This window comes from Colletotrichum godetiae (genome assembly GCF_030913485.1).
Source record: "Colletotrichum godetiae strain CBS 193.32 chromosome Unknown BDP55scaffold_49, whole genome shotgun sequence".
NCBI classification, from domain to species: Eukaryota; Fungi; Ascomycota; class Sordariomycetes; order Glomerellales; family Glomerellaceae; genus Colletotrichum; species Colletotrichum godetiae.
The window spans coordinates 190,408-209,955 of record NW_026851297.1 but is presented as its reverse complement, the minus strand read 5'-3'; the positions used below and the strand labels follow the sequence as shown (position 1 = coordinate 209,955).

Below are 19,548 nucleotides of genomic sequence, written 5' to 3'. Positions count from 1 at the left end.
AGTGGTACAACAATCAAAGCCTTGCTTCAAACATCGGGAATAACCTCAGACGGATTTTAGTTGTTACAGGATGTCGCTGATTCTCTTCCGACTCCAACACTCATCAGCACACATGAGCTCGGCGAAGACAAGAAAGACCTCGATCAAACCCAGAAATCTCTAGCCTACTTTCTGCAGACCACCAGTGGGACCAGCAACAAGGTCTTCTACCACGTGGGCGCGTTTGGTTGTGATATCGACGACAGCGAGCTTCCTGAAGTGCAAACCATCAACTTCAAGCTAGCAAAGAACAAGGATCTCTGTAAGAAAGATCTTGAGTTTATGAAGATCTTGCAAGACTTCATGAACGGCCACGATTTGCTAGCTTATGTCGAACCCTTAGCTCTGAAGCACGTTACCGTCCCTATTATTCACGATGTTCAGATTGAATGTCAAGGCTTGCAAACGATATCAAGACGTCTCGCTCCACACGGCGTGGCCAGCCAGGCTTTCAGCGAGGATTCACTTGAAGTACTCAGTTGGTTAGCAAATGCTCAAAAAAAAAAAAGAGCCGCACGGAAGTGGCGAACAAGAGAAAGCTAGGCCCCTCAAATGCGTTCCGGAAACAACTGATCAACTCATAGAAGAGGTCATTCCACAGGCAGTCCACTTGGTCACTGATGATCTGCGCCCAGAACTCTATGAGACATGGCAAGCATCACGTCGCTTGTGGAACAATGAAGGCAGCAAACAGGTTGAAGACGATATTCGTGGGTTCTTGAAATTGACAGGTAGCCGTCGAGAATTTTTCGATCTCGAGACGAAAAAGCTGAGCCGGTATTTTTACTCCATTCTAAAGATGATTGCCGAGCCCTTGCTCAATCTCGACATCATCTCCGGGTTCTTGCCAAAATATCGCTGTAAGCATATTTGGATGAAAATCAATATCAAGCTTCATCCCCTTGCAGCCCCGAAGTCCCTACCATACAGGAACCTATGTTGAGACTGAAGCACGGTTCAAGGCAGGTTCTTGACTACTACTTATTCCGGAAGCGACCGGAAGACGAGGCTCAAGCAACAACTTCATGTATAGGTAAGTACATTGGGATCTCCAAACCTTGCTGTCCTCTTTCCAGTATCGTGAAACGGTCCATTCCGAGTCTGTTCACTGTTGAGAATAATCACTAGATCCTTTCGCACTGGTAAATGCTACCTGACTCCATGTGTCTAGATTAATTCGAGCCGCATTTGAACGGGTTCACCAAGGTTCTCAAGGTTTAGCAAGAGTTGTCGGAGACGGAATTTGAGTGCCAGGAGATCAAGGGGGCGACTGGTCGTTCAAAACCTGGGAAATCCCTTGCACGATAGATACTACTTCTGGGAGATCAGGTGAAAGGCTACGTAACACGATGAGAATCATTTGCTTTCCTACATTTCAAGTGTGTAAGGGAGATATTGATGCGTCTCTTACAAGTTGCACGAAAAGTGCTTTGTAGAAGAGCCAAGCAAACGCGGCAAGGGGCTTGCTTTAACAATGGTCTTGTTGAACATGGACAGTGCCTACAGCGATTGCCATACCTGCTTAGGTACCTATGTTAAACAAGGAACCATGTTTAAGGGACGAGACAAAACCAGCTTCGTATGGAGTCAGAAGACTCAGCAGCTTCGCCGTGTGACGTTCTAGAAGCAGTGAACAAGCTGAAATCTTAGCATGTCGGCAATTGACTTACTAACTCACAACCGTTTCTTTCGTATCATTTGAAGAGCTCGCACGGCAGTCCTTATAAAGAACCTTCCCCCAGAATTACGGGTCGACCTAGACGCCTTCTCCTGTGAACTCATGATAGACATGATTCCTTCCATTCCGACCTTCCACTAAAACCTGTCATCATGCTAGCCAATTTGCTTCTTCAGTCGTTTATACTTTATGCCATCGCGAGCCATGCTGCCATCATTCACGAATTCAAGGGCTCAAATCCACCGACCAGCCTATCACACAACTCCAACTCTACACTAGCTCCTTCAACCAGACCCCCATCAACTCCCAAGTATCCCAAAATATTACCTTCGATCCTTTCACTTCTAGCAGGCGCGCCTTTCACCCCACCAGAGAACCCAGGCGATCTAAGGCCACAAACACAACTCCCCGACTCTAGACACCGGTTCTCCGCACCAGTCAAGCCCAGAGCAGATGAGACGCCCCTCAAGCTCTTCCCAATCGAATGCAACAATCCTTCTCACAAAGAGTACAATCGCCACCGAGATGTCCATCACGATGGCGTGAACAAGGGCATTGAACGATTCTGTGACTCGGACCTCGCGCGCGATACTCTCACTATCGTCGACGATGTGCAAGACCACCCTCTTCATGCCTGGCGATGGCGCTACAAGGATAAATACGGGGTTTACTTGGACTTTAAGGTCCACTGGAAGGTCGGATGCCGCACCTCGCAAGATTTCCAAGATATTCAGCGACCACTTGGTCCTGATGGGACGTCTTGTGATGATATCATATTAGCCAACTGGAAGCACTGTGGGTATTTGTCTTTAGTCCACACACTCGGTCGCATGTAGACACGAACTGACGTTCTTGACCCGCCGGTATCAATGGGGGGATTGGCGGAGTTACGCAGGTTGGATGCCTCGTATTTACTCTGAATGCCGGGCGAAGTGATCGATATTACTGAAATCACGGCATTGTCATTGATGAAGGGCCTTTTAAATCTCACAGTACGATGAAAGCGTATTGTTTTATTTACTGTGGCTTTACTTCGTAAACTTTCGTTGACTGGCTACTCTGAACCTAGATGTATGTATATGTAGTCTCAATAGATTGCAATGCGATATAAAAGCCCGCTTCAGATCGCCGAAGACCATAATGGTCTAAAAGTAGTTTGATAGTATCATGGTACTATCTTACGCGAGATACACCTGCACTGCCACAGTGCTAGCTCTGATGGCGATTGAAGATGTTATCTTCAAGGAAGACGGTCCTGGGAAGGCCGATCATCTGGCTTCGTTTCACGAAGAACTTTCATCTTGGAACATCTTGTCTCATAACAAGTAATTGGGGTAGCCTACTCCGTATCAACAAAGCTTTTGCATTCATGTCAAACTCGACTGACATTCGCACCTATACAGCGATATGTAGTACACTACAACTCTACCCCATCAATGGCGTGGTATCATGTACTCGTCTTAACTCCATCCCATTCTCTAACGACCTATCGTCCTAGCAATGTCCAGATTAGGGATTATCCAAAATATTACACGAAGATTATATCCCTTGCTCTATGGCGGGATTGTGTGGCCAGAATATACGACGATCAAATCATTACAGCCCAAGCAAGTGCACCGGCGATGGCACCACCGATGGAGAAGACCGCACGGCCAGCGGCGTTGACCTCGACGACGGTGTTGGTGCTGGTAGGTCTGACAGCGGCAGTGGTTCCAGTAGGCGTCACTGGAATGCCAATGTGGGCACCGCCGTCGACCGTCCTGGATGCAGTAGAAGGCTTGACGCCGGTGCCCGTAGCAGTAGACGTGGCAGTCTCGCTTTCAGGCTCGTCAGTCTCGGAAGCGTTCTTGACGGTGACGGAGGGCTTAGCGGTCTCGGACTCCGACTTCGTTGTGGAAGTCTTAGTCTCCGCAACTGACGTCGTGCTAGAACTAGAAGTTGATGTCGTTGTGGGGACGATGACCTCCTTGCTGCTGGTCGTGGTGGGCTTGGGTTCCTCCTTTACTCCACTCCACGGCTCGCCGGTCTTGGGGTCGCGGTACCAGTTCGAGGCCGGGTCGCCAAGGCAATCGCCGATGGTTGTGAACTCGAATCCCTTCTCCTTGGCCGTATCGATCATGAACTGAACGAAGCCGTTGACAGTAAAGGTGTGGATGTCATGGGCCAAGCTAATGAAGGAGGAGCTGGCGGGGCTGGCGGAATTGATAGCACCTGAGAAGGTAGCCTTTGAGTTGACGCCGTTGTCTACCCAGTCCTTCGTGTCAAGGTTGTAATCCGTCTACGCATAACTGTCAGTCTGGACCATCAAGTGAATACCGCCGCATGTGTGACTTACAACATGATACGCAAGGTCGTTGAGCGTAGATATACACTGGCCATCGCAGTGAGTGTAGGGCGGGCGGAAGTAGGTGGGAATGAGGCCCAGGGTCTTGGCAAAGACTTCTTCGTTCTGGAGAACCTCTTGAATCTGTTGGTCCTTGGAGATTGTGTTGAAGTCCTTGTGGCTCCATGAGTGACTACCGAGTTGGTGGCCAGCGCTTAACATCCGCTTCAGGACGGAGGTGTAGGTCCCGCTGGCGATGCCATTGTTGCCATTGGTGCCAACAAGGAAGAATGTAGCCTTGATATTGCCGTTCCTCTCCAAGGTGTCGAGAACCTGACTGGTGTATTCCCCGGGGCCATCGTCGAAGCTGAGAGCGAGCTTGCCATTTACCGTGCAATGAGTGATGTCGACGCCGTATGGGACGCTTCCGAAGCGCGGGCGGGGCAGGTCTCGGGTGTTGAGAGCAGACGATAATTCGAGGGGGACAGCCGTCGCTAGGTCGCTAGAAGCCACAATGGCTGCGAGGAGGGAAAGAGAGTGTACTCTAACAAGCATCTTTGCGGTTCGTTGGTATCGTGGAAAGCGAATGACTATGAGACGGACGACCAGATAGACTATCACGAGCTCGACTTCGAAGTGCATGGAAGGGTTACATTTATATTTTAAACTCTCATGTACAAGCAGTATCGGGGATTAAAGGAAATGAGAGTGCTAGGCTAGCCCGTCAAGCGTCCCGTGGAGAAGGCTGGGCGAGAGGTGATCCCAAGCGGCGGCGTCCTGTCCGTGTGCCGCGCCCCAACGGCCACGGCCGGGTTCTCGGGCGAGATGGAGGAGGCAGGACATGGTGAACGCTAGGCTCGCACCCCGGCAGACGACGAAGAAGCAAGGGGAACAGCCGTACGAGCGGCGGTCTGTCTTACGACTGGCAAAGTCGGTTGCCTGTTCGTGAGGTAGAAGGAGGCTACGGGATGCGGCTTGATGTCGCAAGAGAGGCGGCGTGTACCAAAACCGGCCAAAGTGTCGATGCGCGGCGCCAGGACCACGTCTACACGGGTCAGGTAGGGGCCATTTTGCGGGGATGCTGTTGGCAAACAAAGTGAAAGACCTCTGGCTATAAGTTGTCGGTGTGATCGTCACAAAGGACTCAGACGAAGAAGAAATTAGAGCCAAGAAGATCGTGTTCGCACTCTTAGTCAGGGCTTTTGGACCTTGAGGCTTGACCTTGGTCTTCAAACACATATCCGAGGTGGCCCCTGACTCGAAGTGGGCACGAAATGGTAGAAGAGTGACAATACGAGCATTGGCAAATCCCAACTGGCTGGATGTCAAGATTGCAGTCCCCCGCGTGTACGCCCGAGGCACTTGGCAGCAGATCCTCTGGTTCCTTTTTTTAACCCACGAGCTTGTACTTTTTGGGATAGCCGTAGGCAGATAGTTTGGGGGCTCGGAGAGGGGAGGGACTTTGGAGGCGGACGGCAACAAATGATTTCTCCCAGTTCTCTCCCGTGCGATGGGGGGCAGCGGGTGAGGCGCGGGCCCCCAATCCAAAGGGCATTAACTCGTTGAACATGATGCGTTCTACTCCGTACGCAGCGCTCAATTGGGGTTTGGGGGAGAAGCCTGGTGATGCCATCCGGCAATTTTCTTCTCGAGAGGGTGTGATGGGCCGCGGATCTTGGCGCATTAGGGTCGAATGAAAGGGGGTTGACGCAAGGGACGCGATCTGTGTGATTGGCCGTCAACATCAGCCATCGTCGCTGTCGCTCATCGTTGCATTGGTATCTAACTTCTCATGCTCTGCCGCCATTGGGACGTGGTATTGAGGCACCAGCATACGTACAGAGTAGCTTTCTGTTCCCCGAGAACACCGCAGTGCGATGTGCTATGTATGGTATGGTGTCATATGGATGAGCACCAAAGGGGGCAAGGGGGACTGCGTGACTGCCAAAGTGACATTGAATCTGGATCAAGAAAAGCTCAGAGGAGCTTGGGGCGACGACGGCGTGGCTGGTCTCAGTCTCGTTCGTTGCCCTTGGCTGCGCCGTTCGTACTAGCTCCGGTTGGATTTGAGACGAGCGATGGATTAGTGGCTTCTTCCATTGCTTCTTTTTTTGCGCAATGTTTTTGTCATACTCGGTCAAAGGCCTCTCGCCCTTCTCTGCGACCGTCTCTGCCTCTCGTCTCTTCCTCATTTCCGCGGTGCCTCTTCCTCCTACTGTGCCGTAAGCCGTGAGGGTCTCCGGAGTTGGCCCCCGCGCTCTGCCATTGGCGCCGGCCCACCCCGGTTGCTTCGAGTTTGTCGCTGTCTTCGGTGTGGGGAGTACGAGTGGTTATTGAATGAACTTCAACTGACAAGATTCTCTTCCAAGTCTTGTCCCACGTCAGATTGATTAGGGACACGCACGAATGGATGGACTTGTACTCCGTACTCGTATGTGTCCCTCATTGACATAAGTAGCGAGTAGAAAATTAGTCCCGGGCCTTCGAGACAGGTGATCAGGATGTGTGCACTGAGGACTTAGGTCCGGCAAGGGAAAACGGAAAAGTCCCATTCATAGCTAGGCGTTTCCGACACCGTCAAGAACCAGCCCCGGTGCTTGTGTGCCTCTTAAGCAAGGGCAGCACATTAGGCACTCAGCCCGGGCCAAGCAGCGTAGCATCGCCATGGATATGATTAATTTTATCAGCCTTACCATCGAGGAGGGGGCCTGTGATGACAGTTCAGTCTCTCTCTGTCTTCTAATCCTCAGCGCAGTTGGCATGGGCCACAATACCTGGCTTCTTCCAGCCACCAGCCATCAGCGCACGTGCGTTCTAAAGAACAACTTGGGGCAGGGCCGACAACACGCGGACTCCGCACTGTCGCTCCGGCAAAAAATCTGCCGTAGAAAAACAGCTCGAATCGACAATGCGCCGCACTACCTCGTGTTTACAGCTTCACTTCGAGTCGCTCTGGTCTATTGTCAAGAGGTCAAGGGGGGACGGCCCATCAGCACTTGGCAAAGACAGGGGATCAAGCTGACTGCATACACAAAACTTGTTGTGCCTTGCAGCTGAGACCAGACCTCTCTTATTCTCGAGCAAATTGTGAGGCCATTTCTCAGGAACATGGAACATTTCCAGCGCTACTGCCCTTGCTTATTCCGCTCTGTTAGGGTTCCCGGTTCCCTACGAGAACAGGCTCCGTGCACGCCATCTCCGTGCTGCCATCGGTTGTTTGACAAAAGCATCAGTTTATTGAGAACGGCCTTCTTGTTTAGACCGTCAGAGTCCAGCCCTGAATTTGCCAAACACCAGCGAAGCACCTGCTAATGTTCGATGCGTTGGACGCGCCTAGAACGCGGATTCATTGACAAGCCAGTTTGCCATTAAAGCACAGGCATCTTACTGTTTGTTTCACATCGCCAATGGACGCGCGCTTATACATACCCACTAGTCACAACCTCTGTGTTCATTAGGGCGATCTCTCGTCACGGGCTCGCTCATCACGCCACCCATCTTTCAGTTCTCGACCCTGCATCTCACTGCTGATCACAGCCCAGTGCTTCTCAGTCTCGCTCTCACAAAGTCCAACTATAAATGAGACCATTTCTTACTATCAAAATGTCTACTCCTTCGGCATCGACTCTCACTTGTCACCGTGCCGCAGTGAGACAAAGAAGGGCAGAGTTCTGACTCCTCAGGTGATCCATACCCTCATCAGCTTGCATGTCAAACGCAGTCAGACAACTTCCCGGACAAACAACGCTTACAACTGTAAAGTGAATGATCACCATGCAGGTCTCTGATACCCTGCCGGATTTTTCTCATAGCATCCTAGGCGGCGGGCTCCAAAAAGCCATACCTAGTAGATGTGCCAGTGAATGTCCGTTCAATGATATGCCCGCAGTGAGACGGAAAGTAATGTGAGTCAGACTGGAGATTACGCTGCGCATCTTCTCACTTCTGCCGCATCAGCGGCGCAGTATACCTCGTGCCCTCCAGCAGTCTCTCTGTCAGGGGCGGACTTTCAGGCTTATATGATGTGCGCTTAGAGAGGGCGAGTGAAGTTGCTGAGAAAAGGCGATGAGGTATCGTCCTGCCCCTCAACAAGACCTGTTCTAAAGAGCCTGTCAAGCTCTGTAAGCTTTCAGCTTTCCTGCAGTGAGCTGTGTGCCAGCCAATTAATCCTTCGTCGAGGTCAGACGGATGCCTGCTGTACTTTGAATCCTTTTGCACTATTTCCGGACAACACCTGCTGACGGGTTGCATTGGCCAGGCACCCGCGAAAGGCACATCAGTCGGTGACTTGGCGCTTCGCGCACTGACTGAAAAAGCCGTTCGAACTTGCAACAATTCTTTTTTGTCGAGATGGAAGATGTAGCTTGAAACCGCCATTGAATTTCTTCTCTTGCAAGTCGAGTGGCCCGTACGGGTTGATCTCAGATTGCGGTTGATGCTTAACAAGTTGATGTCACTGGACAAGCCACATCATTGGACTTATTCATCGGGTCATCAATCAAGCAGTCATATAAGCATTAGTGTTACCAATGCCTTATTGATGTATACATCTCTCAAGAAGGCGAGAAAATGAAAGACACTCGTGTTGTATACAATTATGCATTTGTTGGTGTACGCACTCGGATATCATAGAGTACCGCGAATCAAAAGAGTGAGCCTACCTTTACGCCTACCTTTACTTGAAGTTGAGCGTCGGTCAACTGGTATTGAGCTAGGCTCCGTGCTTGCTAGGAGAGAGTAGCTAGATTCATCTGAACTTCTTCGTAAGTCGGTTCCAAAGAAGCATAACCTGAAAGAGTAGCCGCAGATCCGAGGCCTTTGGAGACTTCATTGGGAAACCAGCGTGGCATCTCCCTCTTCACGGCCTGGTTGCTTGGTATTGAATCATTACACTGTGAAGTATTGAATATATCGGATAGGAACTGTTCAATGCGTTGAATAATTTATTTCCCAATGCCTCAGCGGTGTTGGCCTTGTATGAGCATAATATGATGGCCACAGGCTGACTACTGTCATTGGAGTCATCCGAGGTAATTAGAATGAGCCTTTTACTAGAATGGAACATTGAGCACATTGAGCGAATCCCGACGGAATCCAATTCAAAACAAAGCTTTAGCTATGACTACCCAGTCCCGTAGCTCGACTAAAGCGGGAGAGTCAAGGTAGTAATGTCTAGACCTGGCTTGATCAAAACTTGACGTTTCAAGGATTAACTAATCAAGGAGTTTGCTTCTCAAATTGGTTAGATTAGTAAGAAAGTCACAACCTCTTATGAATGAGTTTTGATGCCAACATCTTCTCATTTTGTCGTCTGTCAGCCATTAAAAGCATGGACACATTGAAAGCCATGCAGAGTGTCGACAACTGGCCCTGGGAACCGATTCTACCACCCCGGATCCTTGATCTACCAGATTGAGGAGTATTTGCTAGTAGTTCATGGATTGATGGAGTACAATATGTGATTACTCTAAGGGCTCTCATTGATGTGAAGTCTTGCATGCCCGAGAAACGTACCGCAGTCGCAGACCTGCCGACTTCTCGAGGTTACATACGGATCAGAAATGAGCGTTGGCCCTTTGAGGATCCGGTCAAGACTCGACTCCTCGGTGGTGGGAGCCTCAGACCTTGTGAGTGGCATTTCTTACTTACTCGGGGACAACACCTGGAACAGGTGTAAAATATGTGACTAAGGAAACCTCCCATTTTCCTCTATTTTTCCCTACCTTATAAATATGATCCTCAACACAAAATATGATCAAAACATATATATTAATTCCCAGCTAGTTTCTCATATTTAGCGCTATACTCCGAAATTTTATTATTCTTAAATTATTTAATCTTCATTATCGTTATGTACTTGTATTTATTGATTCGGTAGGAATCTTGTTAGTTATAGATTTCATACCTGTCACAGTTTTCTTTTCCCCAGTAAGCAGGAACGCACTTACGAGGTGGTCCCACCACCGAGGAGTAGTCCGAGCCAGCAAGTGGATGTAAGCCTTGCCTCCCAAGTCCCTGGCACGCACAATCAAAATAATTGGCCTACTTCAACGAATCGCACCTAAGTCACATGCAGTCAGCACAAACAACTCTAAGGTCCAGCAACCGAAAGGCTCCACACAAAGAGGGGGCGGAAGTATCCTCGGCCATACGAAGTCACAGTTGTGAAAGTTACCTTGTCTCTTGGCTCTCGTCTCCCATGGGTCTAATTTGATGACAAGGTTGAACAGTTGTCAGCTCAGTGGAGGTCTGCAAAGATGCCCGTCAGCGGTTGCAACGCTGCTGCTCAAATAGGCAGGTGCCGTCCGTACTTTCATTTCTACGTGATCCTTCCGAAGCCTTAAATCAAAGTTACAGTGTTGACTTCTATCAATGGTGGAATTGCCCCGTGCGAACCCCATGCTTTTGAGATGCACTGTCGTGTAATCGAACTGCAACCAATCGGAGTTGCAAATCCAATCGTTGTCAGATTCGCACCACCTTAAAATCCGAAGAGGATTCGATAGAAGGTTTGCAATAAAGTCCTCGTAACTTGGTGTCTTGTCTCGGCTTGCATTACTAGAAGGAAGCATGTATTCGTTGGGACCAAGTCACATTGATCTCTACAATGAACTCACGAAAAAGAAGGAAGCATGGGGCTGCTACGAAACCTACATCTTCTGCGGTTTTTAAATCAACATATCCAGCCTTGGACCAATCTTTCAATATTTTAGTTTCTTTCGAAGAGAGATCATTCAAGACGAGGTAATTTATCTGCATACTATGCTGTCGTAAATCCATCCTATTAAGATAGGTTATAATACCTGTTAACCCCACTGCAGCTGTTACTCTACTTCATGGACCCTGGAGAGAAGGAACGTCAATACATTTGGCGGATAATCCTGAGGGATCATCATCCTGAACTGGGGAAGCATTTGAAGTCTTAATATTGATCAAAAGTTCCATTTTTGACTGCCTGATCAGACGTTGGGTTGCCCTTAGCAAGCTTGGCATAAGACTCGCCAGAACCAATCGTCCGGAATCGTCCCTTCCATTAACTTTCGAAAGATATAGCCTCATCTAGGGTTACATCTAGTCCCGGTTGTAGCGTCGAGACTGCTCGAGAGCGGCACAGTAGACTCAAAATCTCGCAACGGGCTGCCGATTGCCTCTTGGCTATAGCCTTCGACTATTCCGAGTTCGATACCTACCTTTTTCTTGTACCAGAAATGCGCAACCAATGGTGTTCTGTAAGCTCGTTGCTATAATTCAAGTCCTAGAGGTCGTTGGAACTCTATAAAAGAGCAGGCTCACGTCATGTCTCGACAATCATCAATGCACTGACAGTTTCGTTTTTCCAAAATGAACAGTTTGCTCCTTGCGATTCAGATCGTTTGAACATGGTTTACTTCACAAAGTCTGCGGCTGTAGCCGTCCTAGCTTTCTCCTCTGCTGTTCAAGCTATCCCAGCAGCCCCCCTAGATACCAGGCAAACCGAGCAAGTAGAAATCACTCACCCCATCGGTTTCGACGCTACTGCTGCTCGTCGTGTTCCAGCCGATGCCCCAGTTCCCAAAATTGCTGTCGTAAACGCCGCGGAGCTCATCAGCAACGTCACCGAGGCCTCCCCTTTTACTCCTTCCGACGCCGCTATCGAGGAAGTTGCCAAGCGTTTCATCGTCGGCGTAGACAACCGTCACCTTTGGACCGACCCCAACTACCCTTTTCACTCCGTCGGAAAACTCCAGTGGTCTAACGGCGTCTTCTGTTCGGCTGCCTTGATCGGCCCTCGCCACATTCTCTCTGCTAAGCACTGCAATCCCGACCCCCCTATCCCGGGATCCTTTTACCCCGGCTTCGACAATGGTGCTCGCTTCGGCTCTGCCCAGATTACCAACGGTCTCTTCACCTACGGTCAAGAGCCCTTCTCCCCTTGCGAAACCAAGGGTGACTGGGTAGTCTATGCCCTCGACCAGCGTCTCGGTGACCAACTCGGGTATTTCGGCGCGAAGGTCCCTGACCGCAGCATGTTCGACAAGCCTCAGTTTTTCCACATGGGCTACCCCGGTGACAAGGACGGTGGCAACCGCCCATATCGTCAGACCGACATCACGGTTCACTCCAAGAGAACTTTTGACTGCGACTCCACCGGTCCCTTTTACACCGACACCGATACCATGGGGGGGCAGTCCGGTGGCCCTCACTGGGAGCTTGACGGCAATGGAAACCGATGGATCTGGGGTGCTCTCTCCATCAGTGTCACGAGCTCCGCTGAAACTTATGCTGGCTGGGCTTCTGGAAGTTCTATGATAGACGGCATTCTCAAGATGCGGGCTGACTTCCCTTAGAAGAGCAAAGGTTAGTGATTGGAAAGAAGTGTGATGAGCTATCATCTTCAATATCTTTCTCATCTTCGGTAGCGAGCTTGGTGTAAATTTTTCACGGGACTCACACTGGGATTCACTAGATCACAGATCACATGAAACTATAAGCTCCACGAAATCAGATTAAGATACTTCATTACTTTAAGGTGTGATATTTACCAGTGAAATCGGGACTAGTTGTCCAGACCCTTCCGGACACGGGTTACTAGGGCCTAGGAAGAGGGTCTCAAGCAAACAATGGAGCAGCTCGTATATACATCACGCAGGGAGCATACGTGTAGCGAGGGGGGAAGATTTCACTAATTCATCCTTTTGACCCTAACAGTAATTGGCCTCTGAGAGCTTCCACCCTGCGTCACACACCTTTTTGTGACTAGTCCTGTGTTACAGATCTAATTAGATCCTTATGTAGGTCAGCGTCATGAATCATCAGGTCAGACGCTACATATCTTCGAGTGAATTTATCGACTTCAGTTGCTGTCCGAAATGTACTCTTTTGTTGCTTAGTGATCAATTCAACATGATACCATATCTACATGGTCGAAACGCATCGTAAATTTCAGATCACTCGTCAGACATCAAGGGGGGGGGACTGTGGGATTCGTGAAATGAAGAGCAGTTCTACGGACAGGTGTCCGGTCTAGCCATTCCATCCGATGTGTTTCACTAACAAGCTTCTACGCGGCAATATTTATCATTCACGAGTCACGGCAGACCTTCAGTTTAGTAGATGGAAGGATCGTCTCTTGAATTGAGTTCGAGTTGAGTTTACCTGGAAAACGCCACTTTCTCTCACGACGGCAGCCAGGAAATTTACAGTATTACTCGACTTATTGGGGACAACAGATTTCCAACGATGTGCAGATAAACGTCCGAATGATGTGCACCTGCCAAGAGGGCGGATAAAATACCCGAAGGCTGCAGGTTGTGCATAAAAAGCCTCCTGATATTTGGCTTTCAGAGTGGATACTCCCCAAGCATTTACTAAAAATGCCAAGTTGATCGACCTTAGATCCATGTGTATTGGGCCAGTTGCGTCGTGCCATTATAGGGCTGACCTCATGCTTGGCGAAGTTGAGTCTGGGCCGGCATATCTAATGAATCAAGAGATAGAGGTCCTCTGCAAGAGGAGGCGATAAAGTGCATGAAGCTTCTCAAGAAGAGTCCCCACTAATAGATTGTTTATTATAGCTGTATGGGATGATGGTACTGCGACTAGGTTATTTTATGAGACAAGTCATAAAACTATTCCGGATGAACGAATGTTTCCGCTGTCCCGCATCGTTGATAGGCTCATCTTACATTGCCCTGATCCTACAAACCACCTCATCGTCGACCCCTCCTTCCCTCTCTGAAGTTGTTTGGCATTTCTGATAATTAATAAACCCTCGTTCTCGCAACTATCGTGACCCTCCCTTAATGCAGCGACTCGGAGTCATCAATCTCCTTCCGCCCCTTCTGCTGCGCTGGCGGATGCTTTGGGTCCGATCCAGCATCCGTTCCCCATCCACCATAGCCATCCGCCGTCGCCATCCCGCCAAAGCCGGAAGCGGGTCCCGCCGTGAGCGTCCCTGCAGCTCGATTCCCTGCGACGCCAGGCCGGTCTTTAGCCCAGTCGTTGATCTCATCTTTGGTCTTGCCGGTATACTTCTGGAGATCCTCGTCTGAAATCTGTGTGTTGCGGCCGCTCTTCTTGTCTTGGTAGCGTTGGTAGAGAGACTTTTTGGGCTCATCGGGGCCGGCGTCATCTGTTGATGTGGATTTTCCAAACAGTCCCATGTCGGCTAGAGTTGTAATACGATCCGAAAATTTAGGATGATTGAGTTTGCTGATGATGTTTGATTTACCTAGACGAGAATCGAAGGCTCGTTCCAGGTCGTTAAGATCAATGCAGCTAGCTGACCTTTTCTTTTGAAGACAGACGACACTATTTAAACTCTGATCGCGGGGAATTTCTGGGGAAGTTATCCGAATATTGGATTGATCTTGAGGGAATTTCTGTGAGTGTTGGTTGGCGTGGCGCAGCGAAGGCGAGAGCACAGCCATGCAGTGTTGGTCACGCCTCTGACGATTTAGCGGTGATCCCCTGCTCGCAATAGTCGTGGTGGGTAGTCAGCCCAGTCAACCCACTACCTTAGTTAACTCTTCTTAGGCAGGTCCAATCGGAGCTGTCTCATCTTCAGCCACCACGACCGACAACATTCCCAGAAGGCTCAGCTGACGTCAAGCTCTCGCCCGGTCCGTACGTGACGTGGGACGGCAAAGACTCTCCTAAGGACACCATGTGACAAGCTTTGCAGGTAACGCTAGCCTAACGTGGCTTCCACGATGTCTTCGTTTACACTCTCGATTCGTTGGCAAGTGGACATGAAGAGGGACATGTTCGCGATTGTGGTTGGCCAGCTCTGGTCGATGACCATCGCTTGGCACCTGTCCATCAATCTTCAATTCAGCTATGATTATTGTCTGAGAACATGTTAGTTCTGCGACATGCTTCCGCCCCGTGCCGGTCCACGCGCAGCAGCGAGGCTGGGCCGCTGCGGACTACAAGTCAATTCTAGGTTCTTGACACCGAATTCTCTACATCATATTCCTCGATCTCAAATACGGCCCGTTTGTCGTCGTTGATTCGTTCAGTCGGTGTGGGTAGACGCTAGCCTTTGCTTCAGGGGAAAATCTTAAAAGTTGGGTAGTATTGACCGCTACAGCGTGGGTGCACGGTTCAGCATTGCGACCTGCATGCAGCAGTTTCTAATTTTGTAGATCTTTTGTCTCGTGCTATTGCCGTAAACCGGGTGCATCTCTGTTGAATGACCTAGGACACTTCAGGACCACTGCGATGGCAAGTCTAGTTCATCTGGTCATGTCATTATGTTCAGATCTTAAGATCATTAGAGCCATGGTCTTAGTGAAGCCTTGTTCGTCTTTATTGATTCCAAGCGTTGGTCTGTGACAGACCTTCCTATGACATTAACTTGAACTATTAATCAGAGTCGTACGTCAGCCAGAATATGTTTGCATATTTGTAGCTGCAAGTTTCCGAACTACCGGATTCTCTTCTCTGTTCTACCTGCCATTCTCTCCATACCTTACCTATGCCTACTCGGACTTCCACCGTCACTTCTGTGCTCATTATGTGGGACCCACTTACAATAACTTCTGACCTGTTTCATCGAGCCGAGCATCGTTTCTGCGGCAAGGACAGATGCGCCAAGTCTTCCCAGAAAGCGTAACAAATCACCAGTCTTTCGCCTTCGAGTAATCACTTCTGCTTCAGCACGGCGATCATTGTTTTGCCGCGTCGATGAGGCTCCATGAAGGTGCCGACGGGAGGAGCTGAATGTATGCGTTGATTTGCCAGTCGAGGTTAAAGCTTCAAAGCCCTTGGTTCATATCCCGACGAATAGTCTGGGCCCTTCCGGCTGGAGTGTCACCCCTTAGTCCTGCATCTCTTGGGGCCGACGGGTTTAAGGATAAGCTATGGCCAAGCTGCGTCAAGTATGCACGATCATCGGCGCTTGAGGCCGAAGAGCTAGCGCTGGTGGAGGAGTCTATTTACTTACGTAGTAGTCTCCGGGTAACTGACCGTTTCCACGATGCATGACGGCTCCAGGGAAGGCATCTGGTCACGGATGCCTTGCTATCCCTCCAGCTCTCGTGTAGCTGGTATGAGACATGTCCAAAAAAAAAAAAAAAAAAGGAGCAGATAGAGGGTTGGGAAGATTCTGCAGGACGCAAGTCAAGCACGGCCGTTGTTTGGCAACTTCTGTGTCATTGAGAGTGAGTAATAGCTGATTCATCTGATGAGAGTGCAGCTGCACATGAATGGCTGCCAAGCGACGCACGAGAAACGTTTGTCCTTCCTCGCTTAATGCCGTTGACAAGGTGACAAGCTCTGTTGCGATTAACATTGTGTCGGTCGCGATCGCGCTTTGTCGGTCAAGCTGAATGGAACTGTGAATGCTTCGCCGCCACCGCCCTAAGTCTAGCCATTCCTCCCAACGAGCCAGTCCAACGAAAGGGTCTGGACGTGACCTACTGACAGAGAAGGCAGAGGGAAGGATAAAGTCCTTTGGGCGGACGTTGCTCTTGGGACGATCCCATCACCGGCACAACCACTTCCCGATTTGTCGCAGTTGGAGGGGCGCAGGGAAATTGAGTGGATGGACATAGGAACGGGCAGGAAAGTATGAGGTTTCACGGGTAAAAGAGCAAGATCTGCTTCTTCGTCCCAAGAAACCTTTTGCATGGCGAGTCGTTTCGTTGGAAATGACTTGCATGCGACTTTGGGCCCATCCGCCATGCCGTCGCCGCATGTAAGTGGGGATATTACGAGAAAGCTGAATCGTGAGAAGCTGAGTCGTGTTGACAGCTGTGAATGCTTCCGCGGCAAGCTGAGGAGGTAGTTCGTCATACTGACCTGTCTTATATGGTCTAATTGTCCCCCGCTCACCTGCGCCGTAGATCTTACAATGACCGAGTAAGGGAAATCACAAGGGCATGCCTCCAAGACGCCAAGATCTCCCCGCAACGGGAAGAACCGTTAAGCTACAGGTAACGGGGGGAATAGTACCTAAACAAGCGAAACAACTACCAGTTCCCCATCGCTAGTGCTGTTTCCGCGAAACCTCACCATTGCCGCGAGATGACAAACTGTTGGCCGCAAAGATGGGAGAAAGAATCACTGCAGCGGAACTGCGGCATTCCGAATAAGGATAAGAGACGAATGCCAAAAGAAAAAGTGGGAATGAGAAAAGCCGCCAGTTTTTGGGTGAAAAAGGCGAAGCGCGCCTCACAGATCCTGTCAGGACCGTAATTCTGGGGGAGTTGAGTCAAAGCCGGGGTACCCTGATCGGACGCAGCACACATCTGATTGAAAGTCAAGCTTTTGCAAAGACAAGGCCGGATCGGCCATATTGGCCGTGCGCCACTGGGATTTCTTGTTCAGTCGCGACATGGCTGTGACAGTGGTGATAACTCAAAAAGCCCGTTCGCTGAGCCAGTGGGCGGCCCGAGGTGGGCAAGAGATGAGAAAGAGAAGACTTGCGTCTCCACATCGCCGTGCCCACGAGTATGCCGGCGGAGGGAGAAAAGTCAAGACGGAAGAGAGGTCAAAGAGCCTCTCTCGTCTTGGCACAAGGAAGTGGTCGTAGGGAGCGCCGAGGGGAGGTGCCGTCCTATGAGAGCGAAGCTTTTTCCGGTCGTCTTCTATTCATCTTTCCAAACCGTCGGCGCACGGAGCCTGAATATCTCGAAGTAAGAGATGTTGGCCCGGGCTTCGCCCCTTTGTTCAGTAGCATCAGCAAGCGGACTGTGGATCTTGATCGGACGCGCGTGTCCGCTCGATGCTGCGATGCGAAGCTTTTGATTCTAGGGCTTGATCAGTCATGGTCATCCTGGCAGAAGCTTGTCAGTTCTGCTCGCGGTCCACCGGTCTCCACGTGGAGCTCATATACATAATGAAACGGCGCCACTCACCTGTTTTTTGGAGGATGTGAGTGCTGGTGTTGTCTTCGTGTACATCGCTTCATATTCAGTCGATCTTATAAATCCCAACGTTCCGTTCAGTCAGATACATCGGACATGTGCTGACTATCCTTGCCATGAAGGTGTCGCTGCCGCTCTTGCAACCGACATCCACATCGGAACATCGAATATGGCCGTAGTGCCTCCGCCAGGATGTGAGCACTGTTCGAGAAGCCAGATCAAAGAGCTGGGCTCTGTGGCTAGGGCTGTCAACCAGACGTACTTGACAAAGTCAGAGTTGGATACAACGCTGTTGGTCCTCAATATCCGTGCCGACGATACCGCCCAGGCCGAGAATATTCAAACAGTCCTATGGACACTAGTCGTTCTCTCAGCAGTGTTTCTTGGGTTGAGGATATACTGCAAAATATCCTACACGTACACAAAGATCCGGATCGAGGACATTCTCCTGGTTGCCTCCTGGGTAAGATTTCTCACATCAGAGACGATCTCGTCACTGTCCTAGTGTTAACAAGTCCCACGTAGCTGGTCCTAGCATCAGATGCCGCACTTAATGAGTTCATCATCAAATCCCGATTCGGTCGGCCCGACTTCCCCATTACGGTTGATAACATCACGGTATTAGCCATTGTTGGCCTTTCTTCCATTACCTGCTCCTTTGTCGGCCAAGTCTGGAGCAAGACTGCCTTCGCCATATCATTGTTACGGATGTGCGATGGATGGAAGAAAGCTTTTGTGTGGTTTTCAATCATTTCTATGAACGTACTCTTTGCGTTCTCCTCCTTGTCATTTTGGATTGGGTGTGTCCCATTGGAAAAGAGATGGAAGCCTTTCGCCGATGGAACTTGCTACGATCTCAAGTGGGTTGTTTCGTTCGGGATTTTCGTCAGTGGTAAGACAGCGTCCAACCTACTCACCCCAGGCTTCCTGAGCTATGCTAAGCTCTTACTAGTCTACTCCGGCCTTCTCGATATCGCCTTGTCTATCATCCCATGGCTCATTCTTATGCGGCCCAGGCCGGCCGAGGAGTCATCGGGTCTTACTCTGAGCAAGAAGGAGAAGATCGGTGTGTCTGTGGCGTTGAGTATGGGAGTGTTGTAAGTTACTCTCGCACTGCTGACGATCTATGATCAGAGTCTAAACGCATTTGTGACAGGGCCGGAATGGCAGCGTTTGTTAAAGCATCGTACATGCGTTCAGTAAATGATACCACTGGTGATTTTTCTCGTAAGTTTAGGCTCATAGCTGATCGTTGGTATTCACCTAACCCTATTTATAGACGGAGGAGCAGAGTTGGCCGTCTGGGCTGGGGCTGAGACAGCCATTACGATCATGGCGTCGACTATTCCCGTACTGCGGGTTTTGCTGCGTGATACAGCAATCAAGACCAAGTATCTTCCCGAGGCTATTAAAATGAGGGTTCGAAGCACGGTTAGAAGATCGGAGAGAGCGTCCGGAAGACCTGTGGCGCAGCCTGAGGAAGACAAGATTCCTATTGTCTCATCAGGTGCTTCAATGTCAACTGCCGGAGCCTCGTCCACTTCATCGGGCTCAACTGTGGACTCTCAGAAGACACTGATATCCAAGAATCCGGATATCCGGAAGAAATGAGACTTCAGATGGTCAGATGGACGGGTGTTAGCTTAGCTATTTGCTGA

General features: G+C 49.9%; 5 protein-coding genes across 5 annotated transcripts; 3 read left to right on the top strand and 2 right to left on the bottom strand.

Moving 5' to 3' along the window:
• Nucleotides 1–2,133: 2,133 nt before the first annotated feature.
• On the top strand, nucleotides 2,134–2,666 carry BDP55DRAFT_503576 (uncharacterized protein; the record flags this gene model as incomplete). Its single annotated transcript, XM_060567649.1, has 2 exons — nucleotides 2,134–2,542; nucleotides 2,605–2,666. Coding segments are annotated over 2 exons (471 nt in total), but the record flags the coding sequence as incomplete, so codon positions are not given.
• A 639-nt stretch (nucleotides 2,667–3,305) lies between these two features.
• Nucleotides 3,306–4,595, bottom strand: BDP55DRAFT_560857 (chitin deacetylase; the record flags this gene model as incomplete). The annotated part of the gene is made up of 2 exons (XM_060570027.1): nucleotides 3,306–3,995; nucleotides 4,053–4,595. 2 exons carry the CDS (start codon nucleotides 4,593–4,595, stop codon nucleotides 3,306–3,308), a joined length of 1,233 nt encoding a protein of 410 aa, XP_060425223.1.
• A 7,031-nt stretch (nucleotides 4,596–11,626) lies between these two features.
• On the top strand, nucleotides 11,627–12,367 carry BDP55DRAFT_510271 (trypsin-like cysteine/serine peptidase domain-containing protein; the record flags this gene model as incomplete). The annotated part of the gene is made up of 1 exon (XM_060567704.1): nucleotides 11,627–12,367. A coding segment is annotated over one exon (741 nt), but the record flags the coding sequence as incomplete, so codon positions are not given.
• Nucleotides 12,368–13,567: 1,200 nt separating this feature from the next.
• BDP55DRAFT_676743 (uncharacterized protein) lies at nucleotides 13,568–14,402 on the bottom strand. The gene has a single exon (XM_060575840.1). It carries the CDS (start codon nucleotides 14,180–14,182, stop codon nucleotides 13,820–13,822), a length of 363 nt encoding a protein of 120 aa, XP_060425221.1. The 5' UTR covers nucleotides 14,183–14,402; the 3' UTR covers nucleotides 13,568–13,819.
• A 3,657-nt stretch (nucleotides 14,403–18,059) lies between these two features.
• Nucleotides 18,060–19,501, top strand: BDP55DRAFT_636058 (uncharacterized protein; the record flags this gene model as incomplete). The annotated part of the gene is made up of 4 exons (XM_060572849.1): nucleotides 18,060–18,353; nucleotides 18,416–18,987; nucleotides 19,047–19,117; nucleotides 19,170–19,501. The coding sequence occupies 4 exons, from the start codon at nucleotides 18,060–18,062 to the stop codon at nucleotides 19,499–19,501; spliced, it is 1,269 nt and encodes a 422-aa protein (XP_060425220.1).
• Between the last annotated feature and the right edge of the window lie 47 nt (nucleotides 19,502–19,548).